Source organism: Ricinus communis, chromosome 7, assembly GCF_019578655.1.
Source record: "Ricinus communis isolate WT05 ecotype wild-type chromosome 7, ASM1957865v1, whole genome shotgun sequence".
In the NCBI taxonomy this organism is placed as follows: Eukaryota; Viridiplantae; Streptophyta; class Magnoliopsida; order Malpighiales; family Euphorbiaceae; genus Ricinus; species Ricinus communis.
The window spans coordinates 4,632,883-4,647,746 of NC_063262.1; the positions used below are offsets into that span (position 1 = coordinate 4,632,883).

Here is a 14,864-nt window from a genome sequence, read left to right on the forward strand (position 1 = left end):
TATATATATATATATATATATATATATATATATTAAGTTCTGTTTATCTTTCTCGAGCTATTAATGAATAAGAAGGAGCTTGGACCACTTTACTATTAGTTTCTTGTATTGGGCAGTTTGATTTTTCTTTTTTCCACTCAGTTAATGACAAAATGAGGTCTATTCAATAAAAGGACGTAATTGTTGACATAATCAAACGTAATTACGTTTAGGTTCTATTTTCAAATAAGAGGGACGTGAATGTAAGTAGGGTCAAAGCTCCATAGGGAAAAAGTAATTTGTTCTTACAATAATAATTTAGCTTGTATCATATCTATCTCAACGTAGTCGAGTTGTGCTCCATCTGCTCATGTATTCCTCCTGTTTACATTCTTAAGCGATGAATTGGAATTTGGGATTTACCCAGCCCATTATGATATTTGAATTAAAGGTGAATTTGCCTTCTAAACTTAGCTTCAATAGTTAAATATATTTAATTTAATTTTTTTTTTCCAGCAAATAGCCTTTTGAATGTTAAGAGTTAAATATATCTAATTTAAATTTTTTTAGCAAATAACTTTCTAAATTTATATTCAAATATCACATACATTTAATTTATATTTTTTAAAAGTAGAATAAAACTAGATTTAAAATTTTTATTGAATCATAAAAATTAAAAATGATATTTATTTTATTAATTTACCGATATAATATCTAATGACGCGTTATACAAGAGTGTGTTTAGCAAAGTTTAAAATTCGGAGGATCGTCAATATAATAAATATTATTTTAAATTTTGATAATTCAATTAAAATCTAAAAATATAATGTTGTTTCACTTTTTAGAAAAATTTAAATTAGATTATTTTACCTTTGGATATAAATTCGGATGACTATTTATTACAAATTATAAATTAGATGTATTTGACTATTGGATATAAATTCAGTGGATTATTTATTGAAAAGGTTTAAATTGAGTGTATTTAACCTTTGCACATAAGTTCAAGAGGTAAATTTACTCTTTGTCCAATGATATCTTGATTAAATAATAATATTATTAATAATTATTTAAATTTGTATATTAAATTGATGATAGCTAAGAATTTTGTCAATATTGAAAAGTTAAGACCAGAGTAAATTTTGTCAAGGAATAATAATATTATTAATAATTATTTAATTAGTCATTATAACACTAATTTTCCAAAAAAATAAAATTAGTGAGAATCTGTAGACCTCAATGACAAAACGTAAAGGATTAGTCCAAAGAAGGACAAGCATGTTTAGTTTTTAAAATTTAATCATTCGTTTGTCATTTTTTTACTAGCTCGTATATTAAAAATATTATTATTCCTTTATTAACTTACAAGTACCCATTAAAGACAATGAAACTGACGGTCGAATTATTTATAAAAAAATGATGGATGAGTTAATTTAATAATAAAAAGAAACTTGAAAACGAGTTACTACATCAACTCGTGAGCACATCGTATTTTATCTAAAAAAAGTATTTCAACAACGTCTACTCACTTGTATTAAAAATGCAAGCAAGGCAATCAATTTGTTATCTACCGTTATTTGACTTCAAAATATTGAATTCAGCTTTTGTTATTTTTTTCTTACAGATGATGACACTTCATTATTAATTTTAAAAATTTAATTATTTAATTATTATTTCTTAAATAGTTCATATATTAAAATATATAATTATCTCTTTTGATTATCATTTTTAACTAGCTCATATACTAAAAAATATAGCTATTTCTTTATCAATTATGAGTACCCATTCAAGTTGATGAGACCGATGGATGAGTTAATTTAATAATAAGAAGATATAATTTTAAATTTTATTTTATGAGCTTATTTATTAAATAATCTTTATTAATAATATTATTTATCTAAAAGTTTAGTACAATAATATCTTACTGATAAGAAATGGAAATATACTTTTTAAAACAATTTACTTCTTGAGATTTAGCCTAATACATAATTTAGTATCTATATCTTTTTATTATATTAAAATTCTCTTAAGTTATAATAAAACTAACTACTATTTCTTTATGTGATAGTCGAATGACTAAATTGATAATTTGATATTATAATTTGACTTTTAAATTTATTATCAAGTATCAAACTTGTCTAAAATTAATTTTATTATCGAATTATGATAAAATTTTATTTTTAGCACAAGTTAATTTTAGTGTCTAATTAAAATAATAAAATTCACTTGTTTATATCTTTTATTTTTTAGTAAAATTTAATTCTAAACAAATTTAAACGTATTAAAAATATTTATTTTTTTAATTTTATTAAATTACTATGTAGTTTAATTTTAAATTTTTAAATATCATAAATATTTATAAGTTATTTTTTTACTAGACACTAAAATTAAATTATATTAAAAATAAAAAATTTACTCGTATTGATCTAATTTGAATAGTTGATAATTATTTTTTATTTTTTAACATATAAAATTAACATGATCACTTTAGTAATAATGAATTTGTCAATTTAGTGTCTAAATTATTTCACTAGATCAATTGATGATTGTTTAATTTAATTTTTACTGTTTATATAGTTTAACTATAATATATAATAAAAAAGAACAATAGAATGATATTTTTTAATTAAAAATATTTATTTTATATTAATAACTAAAATTAAAATATATAGTAATTTAATAATATTATTATAATTATAAGTAGTTTTAAGATATTTAAATGGCTTGAATTAGATTATATTAAAATTAAAAAATTAGAGTAAGAAAAAAATATTAAATTTATTATTTTAATTAGACACTAAAATTAATTTATGGTAAAAATAAGATTTTACTCTGATTTAATAATGAAATTAATTTTAAACGAGTTTGATATTTGATAATAAGTTTAAAGATCAAATTGTAATATTTAAACTACCAATTTAGTCATTCGACTAATATAGAAGGGATAATGGTTAGTTTTATTAAAATTTAAAAATATTTTAATATATTAAAAAAAATACAAAAACTGACTCATCTGTTAAGCCAAATCACAGTGAATAAATAATATTTAACCCAATAATTTAATGGGAAGGATCCGGTTGAGTCATAAAATAAAAAGCCTCTCCTAATTTAGACAATCAAAATAATGAACCGACTCGCAATTTCCCGAAAAGTTCAAGGGTCAAAATGAACATTTGTCGAAAGTAGTATATTGCCTCCCCAGGGTTCGTTCCAAAAAAGCAAAACCAAGGGTACAGCAGTAAATTAAATCCTAGAAGCAAATCAGTCTCTTTTTGTAAAGCCCTTTCCTTCCTTCGGCTCCTTTTCTTTTTCCCTCTTCTTCGCAGACGACATTCTAACCAAACCCTAAAAAGATAACAGATAGTCTCACGGAGCCCAAGTCTAACAGATCATTCCAATCACCAACAATCAAATCAAGGTTAGATCTGTCATCGCTAGTATCTTTCTTTACCTCGTTTCTTGTTTTATCATTGTTTAATTTAATTTAGATTTTAGGGTTTCTCTTCCTTCTTTCCTTAGTGTGCTATCGTTCGATATGTTTTTCAATTCTTTTAAGACCTCAATTTTCAATATATGTGGATAGATAAGCTTAAATTCTATTTTTAGATTTTCTTTCTTATCTCTGTGTTTTAATTCTATATCACTGTTTTCCCGACTTGATATTTTTTTTGCTGGCCTTACTTCTAATTTTCTCTTCATAAATTGGATAAATGTCTATTTTTTTCGTTATTGATTATATAGTCAATGATTAACTCTTTGGTATTTGTGGTTTGGTTTTGTTTTTGGATTTTTCTTTTGCAGGTTCATAACTACTTGATCCACTTTGTTGAGAATCACTTTATAATGGCAGCTCTGAGGGAGATTTTGCCTCCAGTTAAGTCAACTACTACAACTTATTATGATCATTCAAATGACCCATGGTTTAAGCAAAGATTTACCTCATCGGAGGCAGAGCAAGCTACTGTAATTAGCCATAAACCTGTACCTCCTTACTTGGATCGTAAAGGTTTTGTTCCTCGAAAGGTGGAGGATTTTGGCGATGGGGGTGCATTCCCAGAGATTCATATTGCACAATATCCTCTTGGCATGGGTAGGGATAAGTCTGCAAAACCTGCGTCAAAAATCTTGCCTTTGACTGTTGATGCACATGGGAATGTTGCATATGATGCAATTGTGAAGCAAAATGAGAATTCAAAAAAGATTGTTTATTCACAACATAAAGATTTGATCCCGAAGCTTTTGAAGAATGACGAGGAGAGTGATGAGGATGAGGATTTGCAGAAAGAAATTGAAGAGACAACACAGGAAACAAAAGCAGCACTTGAAAAGATTGTTAATGTGAGATTGAGTGCAGCACAACCAAAGAACGTGCCGACACAGTCTTCTGATTCGAAATATATAAAGTACAAGCCGTCGCAGCAATCGGCAGCTTTTAATTCAGGGGCAAAAGAAAGAATAATCAGAATGGTTGAGATGCCAGTGGACCCACTGGAGCCGCCTAAGTTCAAGCATAAGAGGGTTCCCAAGGCTTCTGGATCCCCACCCGTACCAATCATGCACTCCCCTCCTAGGCCCGTGACGGTAAAAGATCAGCAGGATTGGAAAATTCCTCCGTGTATCTCAAACTGGAAGAATCCTAAAGGCTATACTATACCTCTTGATAAGCGTCTAGCAGCTGATGGAAGAGGTTTGCAGGATGTTCAAATTAATGATAATTTTGCAAAGCTGTCAGAGGCACTTTATGTTGCTGAGCAGAAGGCTAGAGAAGCTGTTGCGATGAGATCTAAGGTTCAAAAGGAGATGATGATGAAGGAGAAAGAAAGGAAAGAGCAAGAACTGCGAGCACTGGCTCAGAAAGCACGCTCTGAACGAACTGGCGCAGCACCTCCAGTATCTGCTCCAATCCCATCTAATAAGACTGCAATGAATGATGTTGATATGATAGGGGATCATGATCGTGGGAGAGATAGGGGGAAGGATGCTCCCAAAGAGACAAGAGAGGAAAGAGAAGAGAGGCTGCAGCGTGAGAAAATTCGCGAGGAGCGACGTCGGGAAAGGGAGAGGGAAAGAAGGTTGGAGGCAAAAGATGCTGCCATGGGTAAGAAAAGCAAGATCACAAGAGATAGAGATCGTGACATCAGTGAGAAGGTTGCTCTTGGTATGGCTTCTACTGGTGCTGCCAGAGGAGGAGAGGTTATGTATGACCAGAGATTGTTTAACCAGGAGAAAGGGATGGATTCTGGTTTTGCCACAGATGACCAATATAACGTGTATGACAAGGGCCTATTTACAGCCCAGCCTACACTTTCAACACTCTACAGGCCTAAGAAAGATGTCGATTCTGATATGTATGGAGGTGCTGATGAGCAGTTAGATAAGATTATGAAGACGGACAGGTTTAAACCTGATAAGGCTTTTGCTGGTACATCTGAGAAGGCCGGTCCACGGGACAGGCCAGTTGAGTTTGAAAAGGATGCAGAAGAAGCTGATCCATTTGGTTTGGATCAGTTCTTGACTGAAGTGAAGAAGGGTAAGAAAGCCATGGACAAGGTAGGCAGTGGTGGAACAATGAGAGCTAGTGGTGGGTCTTCAACACGAGATGGATATGATGGAGGCTCTGGTAGAACTCGCATCGGCTTTGAGAGGGGCCGCTAGGTATCCTGCTATCAGGTTGTATTTGCCATGGCCTGTTTTTGTTTGTCACTTGCTTTTACTATGCGTTTTGCCATATTATCTGTTAACCGAAGAGGCATGTTTGTTAATCTTATTATTGGGTTGAAAAGCATTTTCCTTGGGTTAAAGAGCACTTTCTTAAGGCAATAGCTTGTGTTCTATGTGGTGATTTTCTTAAATTATTGATTATACTAGGAAAACTTAGGTTGGTGAAGCTGAACTCAGTGCAAATTCTTAGAATGAACAGCTCCTATGATCCTTACATTTTTGCCAGTTCTGTGCTTACCCCAATGTGGATATTCTCAAATTACTGCACCAAGGAAAGATGTTGATCCAACCAATAATATAAGGATTTATGCCCGAGTATATTGATGTCTATCCCTACTTCTGATAAAGTTAAATCAATCTTGCTGGAGATTGTTGTAGCTCTTAATGTTTTTTACACTGTCCTTACAGTTGCTAACAATGACAAAAACAAGTAGATTACTGTTTGCTATTTTCATCTTGTATCTGAATCTAGCTTCTGCTGGTTTCAGCTTCTAAATATTTTGGCTTGGCTCTTGACTACGGTTTAAATTTTCTTTTGGAATGAATGATGCCCATCACGGTAATCCGTCTCATCAAAGATCTCCTCCTGTATATGCAGAATAAGAGGGGCATAAGTCGTTGCATTGTTAATTAAAACCATTTTTATGAAAAAGGAAAGTCAAATCAAAAGATTCATGTACTTGTAACAGCTCCTCTATGACATCTTCTAGTGTTATAATTCCAATAGCCTCCCCTTCTTCACTGAGCCCGACTAGTGGGTTCTCATCGATGCGCAGGACCTCTGAATGTACTCCATTTGCCCATCTCTTACTCTTAGACGCTCCTCTTTGCAGATTTACCTCTATAGGAAAACTCTTCAGCTTCTTCACTGATCTATTGCTCTTAATACTTTTCATCTGTGTATGACTTTCTCCATCAATGTCCACCTTCACATCTCTCACTAAATCAAATTGTATGTTAAGGAATGGAGATCAGTTCCTGAAGGAAATCGCTACTGAAACTAGACAAGAACAGCTGAGTTACTGCTACCTGGAGCTGTTCCTTTGCCATGCAATTGCTCTGCCTCACCGTTCTGCCTTATGACAGCAGCCATGTGGCTATGACCTTTCTGGAACTCATTTAGTATGTCATAAAGAGGCATTGTCTCTGAAACCCTGCCATATAAGTAGATGCACAACTTGATTAGCTATAATAGCTTAATTAATTTGTTCAATCTACTCTCTTTGTGATGCTTATTTGATGATTCATAAGAACTCGGCAGGAACTAATGACAAATCAGGCAAGAGGGTGGTCTCATATACTGCTAATTGTTGCTATGAAGCAGTCCCTAATTCTATGCAAAATTGAAAGGAAAAGAATGCATTGACTGAAGCTTAGCGATTAACTTTTTAGCATGTCTATGATAATTCCCTTTGTTCTGTGAGATTAGAGGAGTTGGGGGAATATACATTTGTCAAATAAACAATTTGCAGACCAATGGTCATTCAAGGAAAAAGATGTACTCTACAACAAAATTGAGTTTACCTTGGGATTTTGCGAATAGTGACATTCTTTACAGGAATTTCATCATCTGGATGAATAGTTAGCAAGTTCTTCACCTGTAACTAGGAAGAAATACTAATATGAAATAGAGCGCATAGAATTACTCTTCATGTGAAAATTTGCTAACAAGCCATTACCAATACAAGTCCGATTACGTTTCTAGGATTCTCATGATAAACAGGCACTCTGCTATGCCCCGACTCTAAAATGAACCTCATCAGAGCACTGCACGTTAGCATTCTGCAGTTATGAGACGTGTTCTATTCACAGGAAAGATCAAATGCTTGTTAATAAATGATTTAGTGTCTGTTTTCCTTGATGAAATTCCAGCGTACCTGTCAAGTTTAGCGTTTATATCAATAGAAAAAGTTTCAGATATGGGTGTCATTGCATCTTTTGCAGTTTTCTCAGTGAGCTCAAGTGCTCCTGCAATGATCATCGTCTCATCACGTGTCAATTCTCCACCTTTTCCAGCCTGCATATTATTCAAAACGTTCTAGTACTTGGGAAAAGAATCTAACAAGCAACAGTTATGGAAATAACTTCCATGTACCTCATTTCCATGCAAATCTACAAGCGTCTTCAGCTCAGCTCTGCGGAAAAGAGGTTCATGTTCATCTCCCAACAAATAGTCTAGTAGCTGGTAAAGTTTTAATCAAACTCAGGATCCTTGATCAACTAATCTTTTATGGACTTGTCATGGATACTGGAAATATTACCTTGCTTATCGGATATGCAATAGGGAAGCAAATGCAAACCAGAACTCGGACAATTGGAGCTACTGTTGCACCAATTGCCAAACCATACCGAGAACAAACAGCCTGGGGTAAAATCTGTACATGAAATTGCAAATTTCATGAAGTGCACACTACAATTAAAGGAAGCCAATTGTCATCTAGACTACCCGTAGCCGTGTTACTATGTTCTTTGAAAATTGGCATTCGAAACTAACCTCGCCAAACAAAAGTATCAAGGTCACAGAAATAAGAATAGCACCCCAAGCTGTAATTAAACCATCCAAAAATATGGGCAGTGTCTGCATAAACAACTGATTATGAAGTCGAATATTTTTTCATACTTGGGAAATCTTAGTGTTGAGCACTTCTGTTAGCAATTACCTCCATGGCTGCTGCATTACAGATCAATAACGTGCAGAGTAGCAGATGCTGCCTTTTCACTACTGGCAATATCTTTGCTGTTACAGAAAATCACAAGCTTATTTCACTACTGGCAATATTTTCTTGCTCAATTCAAAAGGAAACATATGGGTGATGACCTGAGAGACTTATAGGTGCTCTTAGTACCATTACATTTAAATGATGCTGACTCAGTATCAGGCACTTCTCATCCAAACACAAGCAACACAAGAACAAACATAGCAAGAAAAGGAACAACTAGACGGTACTGTAAAACAAATTAATATGTACGAACTTCTGAAATGAACAATTACTTGCGTGTTTTCGATCACTAGGCGTTCCGGACTTGGCAAGGACCTCAAGATCAACAAGGCTCATGGACATGAGTCCTAAGGTGAGTCCAGACATCAAACCAGCAAACAACACTAGAAAAACAACAACAGCAATATGGATAAAGAACCCAGTTCCACAGCATACATATTCTATTGCCATTCAGTATCACTCTTCTTTCTTTCTTTCTCTACCTGTTCTTGATATGCATACAGGCAAAGGAAGAAGTTCACAACTACGGTTCCCAATTTATATCAAGCTCAAGTATTTGGTGGGTCATGACACAGCAATGCATAGATTGCACTTGATGGACAAGACAACAATAAAGATTAGATTCTGATGAATGCAGCATCTAGGTTGAAACTTCTCGAAAATGACTTTTATCCTTTATGTATTTTAATAATTACTTCTATGTTAAAAAAGGAAGAAAGAAAGACTTAGACAACAGACTTGAAAAGTGCAACAAATTATTTAGTGCGCCTTGATGCACATGACAGTAGCATATCCGTCTCTCACATCAAAGTTGAAGGTTGAAATGAAATATTTGGTGCGCTTAAAAATAAAAATACCCATTTGCATGAATGTTAAGTTGGAAATGAAAATCATATATGAATGAAAATAAGGACAGAAGAAGTGGGAGATTATTCGACATGGTACCTGTCATTTAGTGGATTGGGTGCAAATGAGAGTGACTTTGCACAGCATTTTTACTGAACCTGATCTATGGTTAGAGATGTATAGGCAATTCCCAATTAGATGGTTCAGATTTAGATCATGTATACACTATGCAACAATTTCTATGTGAACCCTGCAAGAGATTGATGAATGGTTTCCCTGTGTGAAAAAAGCTAAACGGCTCAAGGCATATATTCTTGTCTTGTTTTTGTTCCCATAAAAGCAAAGACAAGTAAGCAAATTCTCCTTGAGTACAACATTTTCCTGTCAGCTGTCATGTGCTTGTTAGGTCATCTGGGGGCCTCCCACCGGAACGTTCTCTTGCAGTAACTATTTAAATTATCATTTAAGCTAGGATTACATATATTTTGCACGTACTCAACTCTAGAATTATAGACAATAAACACCCTAGAAATCAATTATAGCTAAGTTACCATTTAAGCTGTGAATCTTAAATCTTGATCTTAATGCGAACGGCTACTTTACTACTTTAATCCGATGGTTTGATGCAAGTGAATTTAATCAAATCTGACGTCCACTTTTAAGTTGTTCTCAACTCATTTAACAACATATTGAGATTCAATTTTTACTTAATGCAAAAGAAGGAATACTTTTGTTTATGCGATTCTGATGTGAAGTTAATCAAAGGCATGTTTCCTTAACTTTCTCTGGGCATCACTTTTGTGATATAGTTACACTCGCGCTGCTTGGAGAAAGGTCAAAAAAGAGGTTCGCATATATGATGAATCGGAGAGAGATTGATCTTTTAGCAGTTCTGCAATTTGCTAATGTATCTTGTTTGTGACGGCAAGAATATATACGAGATAATTGGCATAATGTACCCTAGTTGCATGCCTAACCAAAAAAGTAATATATTATTAGTAGGATCCAATTAAGTCTAGCTAGAAAGTGCATCATTTGGATTTGGATGTTGGAGGAACACTTTTTTATTTGCTGAAGGTGAAGCTTCAACATAAATTTATGGAATTTCAACTATTTTAAATATAAAATTGAAATTATAATGCAGTTTTTTAGTCCTTTATTCTACTATCTATTAGAGATGACAATTTGCCTTCTATTTGTAGGTACATCTATAACTATAGACCTTTTTTAAATTTCAGGTCCGTCTTGATCGGACTTAATGTTTTCAAGTCTAGATCCGAGTACAGCCCAATCTATCATAAAAAGATATACTATTCTTTTTATAATTTTCAGAAAAAATCAGATTTGGTGGGCGAGCTCAAAAAAAATAATATTTCCAAGCTCGTCCAAAAAATAAACGGGCTTTTACGGGTTCAAACTTGGACAGGTTTAATATAAAAAAGTAGTGTTCGAATTTGAGGATTTTAGGATGGATTTGAGCGGGTCGAGCAAATACCCAAGTCCACGAACAGATGTACCTGCTATTAGTGACAGGGTCAGGACCGATTTATACCACTTCGCTCCTTCTCCGCTCTAAACTATACTCGAAATTTATAGAAATATATATATATATATATATATATATATATATATATATATATATATATATATGTTTTATTTATAAAATAAAAGTAAATAAATATAACTTATTAAAAAATCTATTAAATATTATCTAGATTTATACTTTATTAGTATCAAGCCTTGGATAGAGAGTTTCGAGTTCCTTAACTGATTACACCAGCTTTCATCCAGAAGGAAAAAGAAATTACAAGGCTCAAAAGGCAGATTGATCAAATTGAACATGACCTTAGAAAAGATCAGTCTTCTACAATCCCTTCCTTTACGTCAGGAGCCTCTACATCTTCTGCAATTGCTCCCTCATACTATTCTGCATTTCCTTCCCTCCCACAGCCAGAACAAGAAGGAACTCTTTACCAACCCTTTGGTACTTTCTCACACCTCTACCCAAAAGGCTCCACAACCCAACAAAAGAAAGTATCACATCCTCCAGTCTCTAAAAAAAATAAATTGCCAGACCAATCACTAATCAGCCCTTATGATTCTGATTCTTCTTCAAATACATCTGAAATGGCTAATATAACAGAAATTCTCATGAACACCTCTACTACTGAACCCAATCCAGAAGTAGTAGAGCCTGAAGATGGCACAAAGGATGCACATTCATATTTTGTTCCTACTGAAGCTTCACATTCAAGGTCAAAACCTACAATTGGAACGGGACCTTGGTTCACCTTTGATGATTTGCCTCCATCAAAATGGAGAGATAAACTTTCTGAATTTTTGGCATGGATTGATCTTCAAATAACTTTTGATGGTGCCACACTTAAATAGGTTCTTGCTGAATTTGTAACGAGATTCACAGGCATTTTAAGGGATTGGTTCCAGTCACAGCCTGAATATACTAGACTCCAATTTATGACTTTGTCAACTCCATCAGCTGTGGTCATAGTCCTCCATAATCAGTTCATTGGAAGTTATGATCTCATTATACGACAACAAAAACATGAATACTTTGATCGAAAATATTGTTCGTTGAAGATCAAGGATTTGGAAAGACATTATTCTGCAAGGTCCAAATTATATTATGTCATTGGAGGACACGACGGCGATGATACGTTGAAATATACTTTCATCACCTCATTACCAGATGAGATATAACTAGAAGTCAACAACATGATCGCCGCAATAAAGAAGCCAGTTACCTTCATTACTCTTGGAGAAATCTGGCAGTTTACTCTCTCATCTATCAATAGATTATGTGACCAACAAGAATTATTCAGAAGATTGTCTCAACGAGATTTGATTGTTCAAAATGCCTGTAACAAAAGCCACCTCAAGATTAAATGTAAGTCCTCCAATTGTGCCTGCTCCAATCACAAGAAGAAAATCAAACACCATTTTTAAAAATACCCTCGTAACAGAAGTAAAGAATTCAGAGGGAAAATGCCACATACAAAGAAGTTCAGGTACTTCCGAAAAAAGAGGAATCAAGGCAACAAATCAGACAGATGCTACATCTGCCGAAAGAAAGGGCATTATGCTAAGGATTGCCCTCAAAATCTGAAAAAGGCAGCAAAGATGGTCTAGCAAGTTAGCATGTCTATGTTTCTACCAGGTTCATTTGAAGAAGATATAGAGTCTCTCTTATCAGAACAAGACGATCTCACCCCAGAAAGTCTCTTTGGAATAGAAGAAGAACATTCAGACTCTACTAATTCTTCAGAAGAATCCTCTTCAGATTATGATGATAATGAAATTTCAATTTTGATGATCAGTCTTACCTCAAAAGAAGAGAAGGATATTCTGACAAATGTGATGCAGTACCCTTTTTCTCCATCTCCAGTTCCTGAGTTATCTTAACTTGCTACTAAGATTCCTCCAGTTCCTTATGTCCTTATACAAGTCTTACCTTCAAGGTACACAAAACCTGTTCCAGTCATAGCTTTCTTTGACACTGGAGCTTAGAGAAGTATGATGAATCCTGAAGTCCTTCCATCTGAATACTAGAAATCTCATATTCAGTTTTTCAGAGCAGCAAATGGCCAAACTTTCAAGACTACCTTGATCACAAAATAAAAAATCGGGATACAGTTCTTTCCTGATTATGTGGTATGGATGCACATTATTGGATCAGATCTCCCAAATAAAGACCTCTTAATAGGTTTTGATGTTTATCATCAAGCTCAAAGGCTTCAAATTCTTCCCAATGGAATAAAGTTCAAGAGGTAATTTCGTCCATACACAGATACATCTAATCTGTTCACTATATCAGACACAAAACCACCATTCCTGTAATACAAGGAAAAATTCATTCCTTTTTGTCCAGAATCCCATTCACATTTTCAACACCCTTTATCCTTGTGGAAAAATCCCCAGTTCTATATTAGCCTTCCTTTTAAGCTCAACGAAGATATCAACCCAACAAAAGCCACCCATCTAGGAATGTCTCCTACAGATCTAGTTCTTGCCAGATCGGAATGCCTGACTCTGCTACAACAAGGCCTCATCGAGCCCACAACCTCACAATGGGCCTGTCAAGCCTTTTATGTGGAAAAAAGATCTGAAAAACTAAGAGGGAAAAATAGACTTGTTATTAATTACAAGCCTCTGAAATATTTTTTGCAAGACAATAAATTTCCTCTTCCTCGCATTTCGAACCTAAAAGTCCACATTCAAAAGGCCCAATTCTATTCAAAATTTGATCTCAAATCTGAATTTTGGCAATTGGGTATCCATCCTTCAAAAAGATACAAAACACCTTTGGTATCCCAAACGCCCAATATCAATGGACAGTTATGCCTTTTGGGCTCAAAACAGCCCCTTCTCAGTTCCAAAAAATAATGATATAAATCTTTGGGCATATCCTCTACTCCTCCCTTATCTACATTGATGATATTCTCTTATTCTCAGAAACAGCTGAGGAACATCATCAACTCCTGAAATAATTCCTTGCTATCATCCAAAAGTACGGAATCATGCTATCAGAGAAAAAAAGTATTATTGGCCAGCAAGAGATAGAGTTCCTTAGAATGCATTTCAAGGATGGCCAATATACGTATGATCCACACTTGATGAAAGAGCTTGATTATTTCCCAGATGAGAATCTCTCTGTAAAGCAAATTTAGCAATTTCTTGGGATACTCAACTATGTTAGGGAAGCCATACCACATCTATCTAGTTACACGTGTCATTTTTCCAAAATGCTAAAAAAGAACCCTCCCCTTTGGGGAACAGAACAGACAACAGCTGTCAAGAGACTGAAAGAATTGGCTCACAATACTCCACCTCTTACCATTCCGTCTACAGGACATCTTATCCTACATAATGACGCATCAGATCATGTATGAGGGGCAATTCTTCTTGAATATCTCAATAACAAGGAACAATTGTATGGATATGCATCAGGACAATTTTCTCCATCAGAAAGGCATTACCATTCAACATATAAAGAGATTCTGGCAGTCAAACATGAGATAAAAAATTTTGAGTTTTTCCTGATTGGTCAACACTTCTTGGTTTGAATGGATAACTCTGCATTTCTAAAGATCCTTAAGTCTAATCAAAAGACCTTACCAGGACCTCAATTATTAAGATTAAAATCATGGTTTAGTAGGTATAATTTTGAAGTTCAGCATATAAAAGGAACAAGAAACCTCATCCTAGATTTCTTATCCAGATTGTCAAAGCCACAACCAAAACCCCAACCTATTGTCCTCCTTATCTCAACAGTTAATCTTTCAATAATCTTCATGGCCTCTTCATCTTCAAAAAACCCTCTGCAACCTCCCTCACCACCAGACCTTCCTACAAATCTCACAAGCAAATAGGTCAACAATTTTGCCAAAAATTTGATGTTTCATTATTTGGCAATCATCCAACAGACTTTCTCACTACCCATCCAACCCAATTTCTTTTATCCAGATTACCCTTGGTGCTTAATCTATCACCTTTCTCCTATCCATCCACAAATTGAAAGTGAATTATGGTTTCTATGGTGTCTTTCCACAGTTTGTTATCATGCTATAGAAGTGCCAGTCATGG

The 14,864-nt window shown here is 34.1% G+C and overlaps 2 protein-coding genes across 3 annotated transcripts; one reads left to right on the forward strand and one right to left on the reverse strand.

The window, feature by feature from the left end:
• The first annotated feature begins 3,178 nt into the window (after positions 1 to 3,178).
• Positions 3,179 to 6,025, forward strand: LOC8267671 (SNW/SKI-interacting protein). Its single transcript, XM_002530561.4, has 2 exons — positions 3,179 to 3,394; positions 3,778 to 6,025. The coding sequence occupies exon 2, from the start codon at positions 3,820 to 3,822 to the stop codon at positions 5,629 to 5,631; it is 1,812 nt and encodes a 603-aa protein (XP_002530607.3). The 5' UTR covers positions 3,179 to 3,394; positions 3,778 to 3,819; the 3' UTR covers positions 5,632 to 6,025.
• On the reverse strand, positions 5,978 to 9,507 carry LOC8267669 (DUF21 domain-containing protein At2g14520). 2 transcript variants are annotated; one of them, XM_048376350.1, is made up of 11 exons: positions 9,363 to 9,507; positions 8,358 to 8,434; positions 8,192 to 8,275; positions 7,959 to 8,072; positions 7,793 to 7,879; positions 7,575 to 7,714; positions 7,377 to 7,464; positions 7,222 to 7,295; positions 6,727 to 6,851; positions 6,378 to 6,637; positions 5,978 to 6,283 (listed from the first exon to the last, which is right to left on the reverse strand). In XM_048376350.1, exons 1-11 carry the CDS (start codon positions 9,367 to 9,369, stop codon positions 6,221 to 6,223), a joined length of 1,119 nt encoding a protein of 372 aa, XP_048232307.1. In that variant the 5' UTR covers positions 9,370 to 9,507; the 3' UTR covers positions 5,978 to 6,220. The 2 variants fall into 2 exon arrangements, with proteins under 2 accessions (XP_048232307.1, XP_002530605.2); XM_002530559.4 differs by lacking the exon at positions 9,363 to 9,507 and adding an exon at positions 8,690 to 8,948.
• Positions 9,508 to 14,864: the final 5,357 nt, after the last annotated feature.

What these genes read in the sequence shown, in the direction of transcription:
- LOC8267671 (XM_002530561.4), top strand. Translation starts at nt 3,820, where the DNA reads ATGGCAGCTCTGAGGGAGATTTTGCCTCCAGTTAAGTCAACTACTACA.
- LOC8267669 (XM_002530559.4), bottom strand. Translation starts at nt 8,867, where the DNA reads ATGGCAATAGAATATGTATGCTGTGGAACTGGGTTCTTTATCCATATT. An exon ending in TAGTGATCGAAAACACGCAA is followed by an intron (nt 8,435 to 8,689) that starts GTAATTGTTCAT and finishes TTTCTGTAACAG; the next exon opens with CAAAGATATTGCCAGTAGTG. An exon ending in TCATAGAGGAGCTGTTACAA is followed by an intron (nt 6,284 to 6,377) that starts GTACATGAATCT and finishes CTGCATATACAG; the next exon opens with GAGGAGATCTTTGATGAGAC.